Source organism: Sphaeramia orbicularis, chromosome 16, assembly GCF_902148855.1.
Source record: "Sphaeramia orbicularis chromosome 16, fSphaOr1.1, whole genome shotgun sequence".
Classification (NCBI taxonomy): domain Eukaryota; kingdom Metazoa; phylum Chordata; class Actinopteri; order Kurtiformes; family Apogonidae; genus Sphaeramia; species Sphaeramia orbicularis.
In genome coordinates, this window is record NC_043972.1 from 35161857 (window position 1) to 35177630 (window position 15774).

General features: G+C 38.9%; 1 protein-coding gene across 2 annotated transcripts in view; it reads right to left on the minus strand.

Annotated features, from left to right (window-relative positions):
• Window positions 1-219: 219 nt before the first annotated feature.
• Window positions 220-15774, minus strand: part of efna3b (ephrin-A3b) — a 57648-nt gene continuing 42093 nt past the window's right edge. Inside the window, exons 3-6 of one of the 2 annotated variants that reach the window (XM_030158741.1) lie at window positions 12104-12396; window positions 11071-11136; window positions 9993-10070; window positions 220-1995 (exon numbers count right to left, since the gene is read on the minus strand). In XM_030158741.1, the coding sequence (XP_030014601.1) occupies window positions 1877-1995; window positions 9993-10070; window positions 11071-11136; window positions 12104-12396 (556 nt within the window). In that variant the 3' untranslated portion in view covers window positions 220-1876. The remainder of the gene's footprint in view (window positions 1996-9992; window positions 10071-11070; window positions 11137-12103; window positions 12397-15774) is intronic. The other variant, XM_030158742.1, reaches the window with a different exon arrangement.

A 15774-nucleotide genomic window follows, 5' to 3' on the forward strand; every position in this document is an offset into this window, starting at 1 on the left:
ACTGTGCGGCCAGATCAGCCAGTGGTCAGCTCGCAGTCCATCATCATCATCCTCACCACAACTACCATCATCATCACCATCATTATAATCATCACTGTTCTCATTATCAGCTACTATGGTAAGCCATGCCCTACTAGAGTCCATCGTTGGCAAGGTAGGGTAACCATGGTGAATAAGGTGCTAGTTGCTATGGAAACGCTATTCTGAAGCAACTGACTGGTACAGTTGTTTGAGTTTTAAATTGCCGTACCTCCCCACCAAAGCACTTGGTTTTTATGTATTACTTGTTGCTTTAGTTGTGTTTTGATTTTTTTTTTATTTTGCATTTTCAGACGTATAAGATGTACAGTATGTGGATGTATTTTTCAGGCGGTTAAAATATTCTCCCTTGCTCTCAGACAGACTCAAGTGCATACTCAGACACACATCCCATAGTGTTGTCGCACACGGGCATAAACAGGCGTATGTGCGCACCCATACGTAAAAGTAACAAAAATCGTTTACATGTGGCATCTGAGAAATGAGTTTACAGAGAATGAGACTGATAGAGCTACACCAACATGGACCGGTACACGGCTTTGTGTTATCTGTGATTGGAGCAGTCCAGAGATGTTTGTGAAAGTGTCCTTCCTCTTTCATTTCACCCTTCATACTCCTCCTCCGCCTCCTCCTTCTCCTCCTCTCGTCCAAACAGCCGGCAGTCACTACTGTCTCTGAGAGGATATTGCTGAGTCTATCCATGGCTGGTCTGTAGCCACCGTGTGCTTCGTTAACCTCGGAGATGACAGAGGAATACGTCGGAGACAGGACAGAAAAGTAACACATCAACTTAACAACATCAACAAACCCTTGCAGTGTCTGTATCAATGGCACATCTAAATCCCTCCCCTTTATTTTCCCCCAATAATTCGGTGGTTGTTTAAATGATTGGTTGATTAAATGCTCTGTATTTTCCCCTGACCCCAACCAGTCTGTTGCCTTCATTAGAGACGTGCTGGAGACTGATGGTGAACACAAGATGTCACAGCAGAGTGGAAATGACAACTAAAACACTGGTATTTGGAGTCCCAGGGTGTGTTTATGAACTATAAGCTACTTCGATTAGTCTCATACACAGGACCAGCATTGTTCTTCAGCTGGCTCCTTTTTCCTCTGTGGACTGGGACGCGTTCCCAGCATCAAAAATCAACAAACAACAAAAAAAAAGGCAATTTCAGTTCAGTTTTGCTGATTCTATTTGAGTCAGTTCATTTGAGTTCAGTTTAAGTCTTGTTGCAAGAAACTATGGCAACTAGCCCTAAGGAAGTGTTACAGCCAATCACATCCAAGGGAAAGTCCTCAAATGATCTCAATTGTGTCGGTGGATTGAATGCTTTGCTTCTTTTTATTAAGAGTTCAACCCCGCCTCTCCTGTTGTATAAATGCTTTGTGTGTGTGTGCATGATTCAACAAGCTCAACTTGTGGCCTGTTCAGACACACACATGCACACACAGACACACACAAACACACATTCACTCACAGTCACACCTGCTTCTGTGCACAGGCTGACTTTAATGTGATATATGGTTCAGTCTGTGTCAGCCAGTGCCCTAAGGCCTTCGCCAAAACCACACTCCTTCAAACACACAGCCACACACAAACACAGCCGTACACAAACACAGCATTACACCAACACACAGACGCACGCACACACACACACTGAGATGCTTGAAAACTTTCATTTTGGTCTTGCTCCTCTTGCCCTCTGCTCTAGAAGTTGTATCTCCTCTCTCCCCTCTTCTCCTCCTCATACCCACCCATGCCCCCATCTATCCTCTGATACTGCACACCCTCCCAAGGCTAGTTGGCATGGTGATGCTGATGGGATGGCCGTTGCTAGGAGATGAAGAGAGCGGCCAGAAGGAGCATCGTAACCGTGAGGAGAAGGCGATCCCTGGATGGGCTGCTTCCGCTTACACTCTTCTCCAGCTTGGGAACAAATGTGTTATAGTCCTCTGGAACAGAGACAAAGATAAACAACAGACAGGATGTAAGAGTGGGTGAAGTCTTAAAGATAGAATATTAGCAGAAAATGTTCCAAAACTTCAGTTTAAAAGTTAAGTGTACAGTATAAATTGCTTTTACCTCATGCAATTTCTGCTACTAGTCTCCTCAAAAACATCAATGCAATGACAACAATAATTTGATGATGTTGTGAAGAAATGTGGTACCACAGAAGTGGTTTTCATCACAAGTGCCCATAAAAATCTGATGTGACTTGAGTAGAAATCATATTTTCAGTAGAGCTAATATGTTAAAGTCATGTTATATAACTGCAGCTCACATTAGCTCATTCTAATGCTTCAGAAGCTAATACTATCTAATGTTAGTTAGCTGTTAGAAAAATGTTGCTAACATTTACACAATACTAGGTTTGATGTCTATTAATATAAAAGGTTGCTACTGGTTTACTGTGTTGCAAAATGGAATAAGAATAATAGAAAGCTGAAATACTACTTTTATTATTAGGTACAATTTGCTGTATAAAGACAATATTGACAATAAAGTTGAATAAAATGACTAATTTCTCTGAATTTCAATGTTATTGAAAAATATATCATGGTAAGAGTTTTTAGATGTAATAATGAAATGTTAAATAATTATTGCTTTAAAATGGGTTGAGAGTAGTCAGATAACCATGTGTATCAACAAGTAGAGGAAAAAAAAAAAAAAAAAAAATATATATATATATATATATACATATATATGTATATATATATATATATATATATATATATATATATATATATATATATATATATATACACACACACACACACACACAGGGTGGGGAAGTAAAATTTACAATATTTTGAGGCAGGGATTGAAAGACAGTGTATGACCAATTAGTTTATTGAAAGTCATGAGAATTTATTTGCCACAAGAAAATTTCCATAATAGAAAATGTTTTTATTATTCTATGTGTCCTCCTTCTTTCTCAATAACTGCCTTCACACGCTTCCTGAAACTTGCGCAAGTGTTCCTCAAATATTCGGGTGACAGCTTCTCCCATTCTTCTTTAATAGTATCTTCCAGACTTTCTTGTAATAGTTTTGCTCACAGTCATTCTCTTCTTTCCATTATAAACAGTCTTTATGGACACTCCAACTATTGTTGAAATCTCCTTTGGTGTGACGAGTGCATTCAGCAAATCACACACTCTTTGACGTTTGCTTTCCTGATTACTCATATAGGCAAAAGTTTCTGTAAAGGTATGGATAATAGTGTTAGGTATGATTATGACATCAATATATGTTTGGTTTCAAAACAATTGATGTAGTGCCTGCTGAGAAAAAACAACTAAATGTTCATTGTAAATTTTGCTTCCCCGCCCTGTGTATATATATATATATATATATATATATATATATATATATATATATATATATATATATATATATATATATATATATATATATATACACACATATACATATATATAGTATGCATGTCAACAAATACATAGCAAAGCTTAGTGAGTTCTAGACATTTCATTGTGGTTGTATATTTAACACAACTATGTTCATGAAACAGTCTTTTTTAAGTCGTGGTCAGTTTTGAACAAAAAGCAGCTGAAAACACAGTTTCACTCCCAGTGAAATATAGTTCGCCTGCTACGACGACAGCACAACAGCCGTGCCATGGCAGACTGCAGCTGTTATCTTATAGCTGTCTCTTATTGTTCTGATAAAGTGACACATTCTCTGTGTTTCACATTCACAAAGGCACATTGTATAGACTGTTACTCCAACCACCCACCAGACTGCATGTACACCTGGTGATGACCTAAAAATAGTTTGCATTCTTTTGTTGCGAGCGACCCAGTGAGTGTCAATGTCTAGTCAATGTACAAAAACACAAACCACCAGACAGTTGACTGCACGCCAGTGCTCATGAGACACACGTGCGTCCAGACACACCCTGTGCAGTTAGTTGATTAATGAGACCGGAGTCCAGACAGAAGCACAATATTCTGTCTGTTCTGACGACGCTGACGCTGATTAGGATGGACTGCATTCATGGTCTGATGGCATCGAAGTGAAGTGGGGATTTTCTCAGTGTTTCCACTCGCTGCCATATCTAGCACTCGGATATTTGCAGCTGCTCTGTGGGTCAGACAGCAGAGTAATGACTGGCTGACACCTGGTTTTAGAGATGGTCTCTGCTGGTATGCTCTGCTGGCCGATCTAATGAGGTCTATGCAGCAGTGGAGCTCAGGTTAAATGCTTTGACCGTTCTGTAACTGAGCGTGCAGCAGAGAGGTCAGGACACTGAGTTTCTTTGGCTCTGACTGACAGGGGAATGTGGTTTTGAAGACACAAACAGCGGAGCATCTTGCACAACTGGTTCTAGAGTGTGGCTCTACTAATGGGCTCATTACACATTAACACACACACACACACATAAAAACATGCTCGATGTCTGTCACTAAGTGTCAGAAATAAATATAAATTTCACATTTTTGGTGAGTTGTGTGTGCAGTGAGCATGTGTGACTTCTGTGTGTTTGTGTTTTTGTCACATTATGGTGACATAAACCTGTTTACTCGAACACTGTGGGGACTCAGCTTATATTGTAGGGACGCAAGGCTGGACCCCAGTCTCTAAATCATCAAATCTAATGGTTAATACTTAAGGTGAGGGTTTTGTTGAGGCATGCTTGTTAGAGCTGAAACAATTAATCCATTAATCAACTCAAATCGATAAAAAATAAAATAAAACATTTGATTATTATTTGTTTTTTCATATATCCTTTTACTTCTTTAGTTTTTGTGGTTGCTGCTTCAGCTGGTTCTGGAATAAAGGACAAGTTGTTTGTCATTTACATTCATGTCTTTTTCACATTTTTCCAATTTTTTCATGTATTCAAATAATTGTTTCATTGAATCCAATTAAAGAAAATTATTGATAGATTAATCAATTCCAAATATAATGGATAGCTGCAGCTCTACTTGTTACGTTGTAAGACAAGTCTCCACAACATAATGCATTTGTGTACTTGTAAAAAAAAAAAAAATGTTTGAGTTTTTAACCTTGAAGCAAAGACCTGACCTAAAGCGGGGACATTTTTGGCGCATCCTCACCTTCACCTGGGCTGTTTAAGAGTTCAACATTCAGTTTTAGGGTCAGGGTTAAGTTAGGTCAGGGTTAAGTCATGGGTTATGATTATAAGGCAGAACATATGTGTGTAAATTTCATGCAGACAAGAACAAGAACAAAGAGTTATCTTAGTTTGTGTTTGTTTTGATGGAAGTATTCGTCTGAGTATGCAGGGCATGTTTTTGTATGCAAACATGTACATTTATTGGTAGCCATCTTGTGCAGTTCTGTGGTTGTACATGTAGTAATCTGTGCATGTGTATATAATTACAGCTACATTCTTAGCCTCATATTATTTCACAACATTATACTTTACACAGCATTGCAGATATTGAATTTTATCTAACCTTTGATGTGAAAAACAAAAAAACTAGCACATAATGTAATACAGGCTGAAGTATTTACAGCAATGCAGGACAAAACGTGTTTTTTTTTTTATGCATTGTATATAGATGGTTTACAGATTTTTAACAGGAATAAACGTAAAAAACAATTACAAAAGGAACATCAGTGTAGAGCCACTGACTATTAAATCAATCTGCAACCTGAGTATTGATAATCATTAACTGGTCTGAGAATAAAATCATTTGATTCCAGTTTCATAAATGTGAATATTTTCTGGTTTGTGAGAGTAAACTGAATAATCTTGGAGTTTTAGTAAAAAGACAAAACTTTTGAGAGCATCTGGTCTGTTTTGTTTTTTTTTTTGTTATTTTACAGCATGGACCAGTTAATGAATTGATTAATTGAGAAAACAGTCCACAAATGAATCAACAATGAAAATAATAGTTAGTTGCAGGCCTAGAAGAGTTTGTATGGTGTTGTACTCAGATAACCAACATGATGTTGCTGTCAATGTCAGCCAAACACACTGTCACTTAAAGCAGTGGTGATTGCTACAATAAACCCCATTAAAGAAAAAGCTTCTGATTTCTGCACTAATGGCCGGACCTGATAGTCAGCTGCAGTAACCTGAGCCAACAGGGTGGGTAAATGAGTATCCTCCCACTGAAAGCTATCAGTAATCACATGGCTGTATGGGGAGCTGCTAGCACCATTCCATCTGCGTTGTAAATGAGATCTAAATGAAATCTAATACTAGAGGCTGTATTCAGGAGGGAACCACTGTTGAGCTGTAGACACTGATTGAAAGGGGCAGCGCCCAGGAAATAAACTGTGAGCAGTGAGGTAGGGAGAGAGAGAGAGAGATGGGTGGTTTACAATATCAGCGTCCGATGTTCAGCTTCGTACAACAAATTTAGACGCATCTGAACTGTGTGTGTGTGAATGTGAAGTTTGAATAACGGTAATTAAACCTATGATGTGATGAGTCTAATCAGCAGTCAGAGCGAGATAGGGGAATAGGAAACTGTACTGCTTCTTTGTTTTCACTTCATTTCACAGCTCCCTGCTGATTTCTTCACTTCCTCTTGCACCACTTGGGTTATCCTATTAATTTAATTGGCAACACAGCACTACAGGTGAAAATGACCCATAGGAGCTGGGGTAATTTGTGTTCTGTTATTGCTTCAGTCATTCACTGAATATTATCAGTATATTCATGTCGTCTGTACTCCTCCTTCAGTCCTAATGTGTTCAAATAAAATTAAAATCACTATTACTCTATATTTTTCCATGTAACTTATAATTAAATTTAGGTAATTAGGTCTCTCTGTGTAGATCATCTATTACTGGAAGTATCTTTTCCTGATATATGTGCTCTTTTTCCTTCCTGTCCTCTAAAATTAGGAAAACATGGAAGTGTTAAGGCTATATGTGATGAGAATGTGTATAAATAGCAAACAAAAATATGGGCAAAGCAAAAATATAAAAGTACAATTAAGGAAAAACCATGTTAAAACATATACATATAATATGTGTGAACAGCTTTCATCACAATGATAATATTGCATAGAATACAAACTCTAAGATCAATATCATTTTGGAATAAATACATTTTAAAAGAGGGAAAACTCAATTTCACACATCAAAAGGTGAATAAACTGAGTTTTGGTGGCTTTCCCCTCCACTGCATCCATACTTGTGCTCTGAGACTAAAAATGGAGGATGGGGAATTAAAGGGCGGGAGGATGAGGTAGGCATGGAGAAATGAGATGAAAGAATGATGGAGGGAGGGAAAGAAGCTGGGGAGAGGTATCTTAGCAAACTCATACGACCTGCAGCCATTCGCCACAGCTACTGATGACTTTTTCTATGACAGTTATGAGAACAGACTGATTTATTACACAAGCGCACACATAAATGCGTGCATGCACACACACAGATCAACTACAACACCATATTTTACAGGCTACCATGGAGAAGACTGTGACAGCTAGACAGGACGATGATTGATGCTCTCATGTCTGGTTGTGTAACGAGTAGTAGTTGGTTCTGCCGAGTCTACATGTTGTTATTGTACTGCTGTGTTGTTGTTGCCATAACAATGACACAGCGTGATCACCTCAGAGGTAACCCCAAAGTTTGTCTCACTGATTCGCTGCTCAGCTTCTCCATGAAATCACTGCCAAAATTCAGACACTTCCAGCACCGACAGTTTTAGCATGATTCATCTAATTCCATGATTTCACCATTCATGTAACACTGACGTGAACAGCATAAGGGCATACGGTAAGCACCTGCCAAGAGCAGCTAAATGAAGAGAATCACCAGCCTGCTGTTTTCTGAATGAATTTGTGATTTTATTTTTATTTTTTTGGTAAATAAGCATGAATCTCTGTGTTATTTGCTAAGCCGAATGAAACAGTGAGAGTTAAATGAATATGCATGTAGCTTTTTAGCAGGATCACCAGCATGCCAAGCAAGCTGGTGCTGTTAAATTTACCGTACTGAACGTCTCTATTTGTCCATTTCTTTGTGGCTGGCCAGTTTTGATGCTGCATGACTCATGACCAGGCCAGTCTGCTGTCAGGTATGAATGATGATATTACTTAACACATAAAGTCTGGTGATACTTTTTTATGATTGTTAGCATACTAAGTGAAAAAAAACCTCTCAATTTTAACTCACTGGGATCTTGTGCCTGGACATCCTTTTGACTGTGACACTGAAGGATTTTTTTTACTTTGATAAAACATTTAAATATAGCTGCAAGTAGTGATGAGTGGTCCAGACTGCGGGCCAAGCTGCCATGGCTGTAGTCTCTAACAGTCCAATAATTTGCAAAGACCAAAGACTGTATGTAACTGAAATATTAGTTCACTACCTGTTGTGTCATTTGTCTCTGAACTGTCTGTCACTGAGAAATGTCTTGGAAAATCTGAAACTTTTTAGAAGGCGTGTCTGTGTGTTAACCTGTAATATATCTTATCTAAGGAATGGATAAAAAGAATGTTGTGGAATTTGGGGAGAAGGATTAATTCAAATGATCTTGGAACCTCATGCCTGTCCATTCTTTTGAATGTCACACTGAGGGATTTTTTCCTTAATTTGGTAAAAACACATAGTTTGACTCAAGGACAAACTATTATTAGTGATCAAAGGTTATTATGACCTAATAGAACACATTTTTTGCTGCTAAGAAGTGAGGAAAATGCATGAGCAGGAATGATGTAAGGATGATGGTGGATGTAGTTCAGTGGACTTTCTGTCATCTGTGACTGCAGAAAACGTTTGGTTTTTGATTAAAGCCAATACGGCAACCATATAAAACAGTGCAAACATGTATATATAGGTTAATTCTCCTGTTGGTGCCCCTGACCACAGCAATGATGATGAAGATCTGGAGTTGGTCCCTGACCACCTTCAATGGCACCTTACTGCTGCTAATGTGCGCTAATTAATAATGCTAATGCTAGATACTGTGTGTGTATTAGGATAGGTAAAATGTGGAGATCGAATTTCACTATAGGGATAATGAAGGAACCTTTCATGTTTTTGACATAAACATGGCTGACATGATAAGCTATATCCTATTACTTCTTAAAACATAAAGACCTCACAAAGAAAATACGCTCCAATACATGTTATGGTCGTTTAATTATAAGGCTTTTTCAGCAACTGCAAATACGTGGTGCTGAGTATATACACCAAGGTTGGTGATGACGGATGCCTTTAAAAATGAAAACTTTTATAAAATTTGGACTGAAGATTATCTGTTCCAAACATCTTTGCAATGAAAAATGTTTAAACCTTTTAACAAAATCAAATATGGCAGAAATTGAGGTGAATTGGTGTTCGACTCCAAGCAACTTAGCACAGTGTTTATAACTTTTATGGATAAACACGGATTTAAACTGACTATGAGAACAAAGGAGGCAAAGGCTTAAAATGTGGTCAGGGAATCAGGGAATTGTAGATCAGTTTGCCAAATTTCAAAATCTTTTGCAATACATTCCAGTGACAGATGTAGATAGAACATGTGTAAGAAAAAGCAGAAACACAATGGAGGCCTACGCAGCTTCACAGCCTGGCTCCCAACTAATCCTAAAACCAACCATTGTCTGTCTGATTTAGCTCCAGAGCTTCAGTGATGAGCCACATTATGTGAAGGTTATTTCATTACAATGAACAAAGGCACTATAGTTTATTTTAAGTTAATCCTACATTAACATTCCTGATGCTGTAAATACATGCTAGTGCAACAAATGTGTATTAATCTACTGCTGGAAATAGCCCTCAACAAATGCAGTATTTATTCTTGTTTGAGTACCTATCACTTACGCAAGTCTAGACTCTGAAATATAAAAGTACATATTTGTATGTGAAAAAAATAAATAAATAGGAAAAGATAGAGCAGAAAAATACTCAATATTCTCATTCAATATGGCAGTCTCATATGATTTCCATGATCCTTTTTATAAATCCAGTGTTTGCATGAGGGTGTGTCTCACCGATATCGTCAAGTTTTAAGCCTGGTCTAAGTGTGTAGTCTGGTTCTGTCGGCTCTGGCTCATCATGCACATCAGAGGCTATGGAAGAGAGAAAGAGAAGACGAAGAAATTGAGTGAGACACAGAAAGATGAAGGGAGAGGGTGAGGGAGTAAGGGTTAAACCATCGCTCCGTCCCACAGGATTTTAATTACATGCAAGTTGACATCTTGAGAGAATCAGTGGAAGGGAGCAGCAAGGCAAGGGTGTAGGGGTTAAAAAAAAATCCCCTGCAGCAGACAGACTGACATGCCATAACAACACAAGAAGCCTTGAGAGAGAGAGAGAGAGAGAGAAAGAAAGGGGGGAGGACAGTGAAGAGAGGCAGATCAAACTGAAGAGAGGCAGTGTGTGAAAAGGGATGGGGCGCGAGTCGGAGGGGGTGAAAGAGGGAGGAGAGGTTAATACTACAGGGCTGTGGAAGTTAAAAGGACCGGACAGGCCAGGGATCAAAGTCTGTGTGTGTATATGTGTGTGAGGGAGTGTGTTTGTGAGATAGAGAGAGAGAGAGGGCTGAGAGATTGAAGGATGGCAGGAGAGCGAGTGAGAGAGGTTAACACTACATATACATAGCCACCCACTGACCGCACACAGCAATAAATGGATTCTGACAGGGAGCAAGAGGGAGAGAGAGAGAGGGGTGGGGAGGGGGGAGGAAGGAGGTGGGGGTGAGAGTCTTCAAAGCTGGAGCAGCTCCTCTCTGTGCTGAAAAGGGGAAGAAATAGAAATAGAGAGAGAGAGAGAGAGAGAGAGACAGAGACAGAGACAGAGAAAGAAACAAAAAGAAGAGCAAGGGGAGTTCTGTGCTGCGAGTGACAATGCTGCAGGGGAAACTCAGCAGGAGTATTAATAACTCTGCCTGTTTTAGACTGTATTTAGATTGTGCATGCATCTGTATACAGCCTGTGTGTGAGATAGTGGGTGTGGGTTCACGGGGAGCCCGTCACCTGCCAGATGAGCAGGGTGTCCAGATGGGTTCAGGTACAGGCGGAGGATTGCATTACAGGTCACTAACACTCACAGACAAAGTGAGAGACTTACCCGTGGAGCAGCAGACGTAGACTCGTAGTCTCAGACAACTGCGGCCGTGGTGATGGGTGGGCGTGGCTATGAATATTATAAAAACATGTATAGATTAACATCATTGCATAACGTATAGATATGATCAATAAGATGATGGTGTTTTCAAATAATTTACTGATAACACAGTATTTGCTATAGCAGTAATGATCCTGAATTGGAATGTAATTATTATAAGTAATGTGCTAATTACTGATTATAATATTTCCCATAAAATGTCTGGGATAATTCCCCTTGAGCACAGCAGGTCAAAAATATTTAGTGTATCATGTGTTATAACATCTGAAAAAAAAATACAAAAAATACAAAAAATATAAGTGATGTTACATTTTATTTTATAATGTCCTAAATTACACAGAATGCATCAAATCAAATGGAATAAAATAAAATTAAATAGAAAAACCTTTGGCAGTTGAACTTTCCATTCTTAAACACTGACATTACTTAGAGTGCATTCACATTTGATCTAATCTAAATCTTTGTTTGGAAATATGACACTTTTTCCAAACATTTTGTCTGTTGAGAACCAGCCATCAGTACAGAACGAAGCACTAAGCAGTGTTGACCTCATTTTAGAATGATTTAACATGTAACTCATTTTAACCCTTGTTCTGAAATATTTATTTTCTAACTGCTTTATAACAAATTAAATGTCATCATTTATACAGCATATTTTTTTGATTGTATGCTAATTTGGTTAACAGTCAACAAAATGAATGAACCTGCTTAAGTGCAGGGTAATATCAACGGATGTAAAATAACTATTTAATATCCAGAAATTAACTGAATATATAGAATTTGAATAATTTCATTTTTGAGTTGAATAACTGTCAAATCCAAATCCAAGCAGCAATAAAAAAGTGTCACATTCAAGCTCTTGTTTTCCTCACACACTTCTGTCATAGCACCACACCTTTACTCTGATTGCTCCTTTTTTCTGTGTTGGTGTTACCCCAGTATTTGGGACCTTGGTGACGGCTGTGATGGTACTCACAGATGTAGTAGTACTCCTGTCCAACATTGAACTCGTAGCCCAGTGAGAAGGCGCTGTAGCGCTGGAACTTCTCAGAGAACTTGATGGGCGCGTGGGGGGCGTGGGGTCGGTTACACTCCCATCTCTTGAAGCCCAGCTGGGGGTCACAGTTCCTGTAACCACGGTAACTGACCATGTAGAGGACATACTGCTCGCCGGTGCCCACCATGCGCTGACTGTCATTGTAATGAGGGCAGTAGATGTCCAAGTAGTCGTTGACATTCACCTGCATTGTGTAGCCTTCCCTACGCAGACTGGAGAAAAAACACAGAGAAAAGCACAACGTTGAACCACAAAGAGGTATCAGACATTTTAAATATTTCTGTAACATTTATTCACTTATATTTTAAAATGACCTAATCAGTTTCCATTTTTCCTTATTATCATGAGAGTTTTATGACAAGAGTAAAAAGTATTGCATTTTCTTTTTCCAGCAGCCTCTGATAAAACCAAATTTACCTTAAAAATCACAAATTCTAAGCACTTTGTAAAAGTTGTGAAAAGGAACGGTTCGATAACAGGAGATACCAGTTCACACAGGTATAACAAAGACAAGGTTATGTGTATGCATACAGGACTTATAAACACACACACCACACACAGTAACACACAGAAGGTCATGAGTTCGATCGCCAGCCAGACCATGGTATTGTGTCCTTGTGCAAGACACTTTTTTTTTTTATCTTACTACAGTTGACTCAGCTGTATGAATGAACACCAGTATCTGCTGGGGGACTTCCCTCTGATCGACTAGTGTTCCAAAGCATTGTTATATACTCTCATCATATCATTACAGAAACTGGACAACTAACATTTTATAAAAAATCCACAATGCAAAGTCAATGAATGTAAAATCTCTGATCGTGTGTGTGTGTGTGAGTGTGTGGCATGCTGTCTTTTCAGGTGTATGATGATCGACTTGATCTGCAGACAAACAGATCTGTGTTTGAGAGTTATCAGGTTATTAATACCACAAAGCAGGTGTGTGTATGTATGAGTGTTTTGTGTGTGTATTTGTGGCTGCAGGCCTGCTGCATGCGGAGAATGCGGAGCTGGCTCTTCAGTATGGACTCAAGGCCCCAGGGCCACCGCTCCTTCTCCTGGTGTCAGCGCAGCATTGTCCCCTAACCCCAGCGCTCGTACATCAACCTGAGAGCAACGTTGCGCTCACGTCAGTCGTCAACGTCCCGGCCATGTTCTCCCCCCCAAAACTCATATATCAGCGTCAACCCTAAAAAAGACTCAGCTTGACAGGAAGATAAGGTCTGATTCTGTGTCTATGAGTGTATATGTGTGTGTATGCATGTGTGTAGTTTGTGTGACAAAGTGAAATAGATTCTTTCCTGACATCCAAAAGCCCTCTTTCTCTCCCCATCACAGACACGGGCCCATATCAGTGTGACAGAGACAGGTTGCAGTTGTAAATCATACACACACCAATGAACATGTGCCTACACACACACACACACACACACACACACACTTATTCATATGTTACAGTGGTGACAACAAAAAATCACAAGGGGGCAGCAGTGTGTCATGCTCAGCTTGATGCCTGTTCTCTATGTCTTTGCCAGTTTTAGGTCATGTCTCCAGGGAGATTATTATTCAATTATTAAATGAAGATCGAAACACTGTTCCCAATTTTTCTTTCTTTCCATCACTACTTCCTGCTCTCTTTAAACCCTTCCTGAATATGCCTTTCTCTCTTTGCTCTCTATTTCTCACATCTCTTCTTTCTTTCTTTCCAACATGAATGGATGATTAATTGCTTAACAATCATCCTTCTCTCCTCTCTTTCCTTCTCCTCACTTTCTCTCATTACATCATTTACTAGCCTGCAGAGGAGATTTACTTCTTGTGGTATTAGTTCTATAAAAAAGCGTAAAATGCTTCAAGGGAACTATATTTATAGTGAATGCAAAAAAAAAGAGAGAGAAGGGTAGAGAGAGAGAGAGAGAGTAAAAACACGAGTGAGGATGAGTTTGGTTCCACCAGGGAGGCGTGAATGCAAATTGAGTAAAAGAGCAGTGAAAGCCAGAACAGAGCAGAGAGAAAAAAGGAGGTATTTGGAGAGTTTTATCCTACCAAAGAAGAGCAAGTTCACCAAGATGAAGGGATAATGGGAAAAAAAAAAGAAAGAAAGCAAAATGAGAAGGAGGGCAGCTTGGAGCATCTTGAGTAATCTAAAAGCAAATCACTTCTCAAAGATAAAAGCTAGCTCTAGGATTTCCACTGTGAATGTGTGTGTGCCTGCATCTGCTTGGGTTTGTACGCGTGAACAAGCAAATCTATGTGTGACATCAAAGCATATCAAATTAATCTGCCAACCTATTACATTTTATAGTGTGATCTTGAACGAGTGTGTTTCTGTCCTGAATACACAGATACACAGAAGCACAAAACGCAAAGAGGGGAGATGTTTTAACAGTCAAATCTAGCATGAGAGGTCAGAATGTGTCAATAATCTAAGACCATAACACATGCCTTGGACAAAAGCCGATCCAGTTTGTGCCGTACAGTTGATATTCTGTTGTAGGAGTAACTGATTAAATGTATCAAAAACACTTTAGTTAAACCTTTGCAGTCTCATTTATATAATTCTGCTTTTACGTTAGTATTTTCAAAGTTATATCATAAAAGTCTCTTAATTAACCTAAATCTTATTGCGAATCAAGGAGCAGACTGTACACGGATGAAGGGGACGAAAACAAAAATAAATCTTATGTGTTCATAATGATCCCTCAGAAAATGAACTGGGCTGGGCTCTTATTTTGGTGCAGCGGCCACAGAGCCACAGGTCATGTGACTTCTGGTCTTGTTGGGCCCCAAAACGTTTTGCCATACTCATCCAACATAAAATAACTGGCTGTAAACCCTGAGTCTGGCAAAGTTTGTACTTAAAAAAAAACATATAAAAGCACATCACATGTACAATGAGAAGAACAAATCTCTGCACAACACCATGCAATCCAATACAACAATGCACTAATTTTGTTAAACTTATAGTAAATTCAGTGATCTAATACAGCGCGTTGGTACTGGCTCTGACACAGGCCTCACTACAATGACAAAACGTTGTAATAAGGCTTTGTTATTGCTTACGACAAAGCAGGAAAAAAAAATCACATTTCTTGCAGACAATACGGTGCAGTACGGTATGTACATAGAGGAGTTTCTTTATTTTCTGGTGCCTCAGTTGAACTACTTGCTCATAATTAAATAATAGAATAGATGAACAGACCACGCTGATGCAGGGATAGATAAACCTTTTGAGTTGTGTGACGTTGATCTAACTTGACAAAAGACACTGCAATAAATATTTAACTTTGAAAACTGTTTCATCCATACATTGGAACTGTGATTCTTAATTCACCCAGTGCTTTAATAATCATTTTGAAATTTTTTTTTTTTTTTTTTGAGTGGTGATGTTCCCTAAAAATTTCATAACAAAGGGGGAGATAGGGCCAAAGAGATTAAGAAACTAAAGAGGTTTCAGATTGTCCTCTGAAATGTCATCATGTGTTGCTCGCCTCTGCTCTCTCCTGGTGCCTCTTTCTTTTTGTGTTGGATCACTACGAATTTCCTCTCTGATAAGTGATGCCTGGTGAGTTGAGGCTGAAATCGGGGCG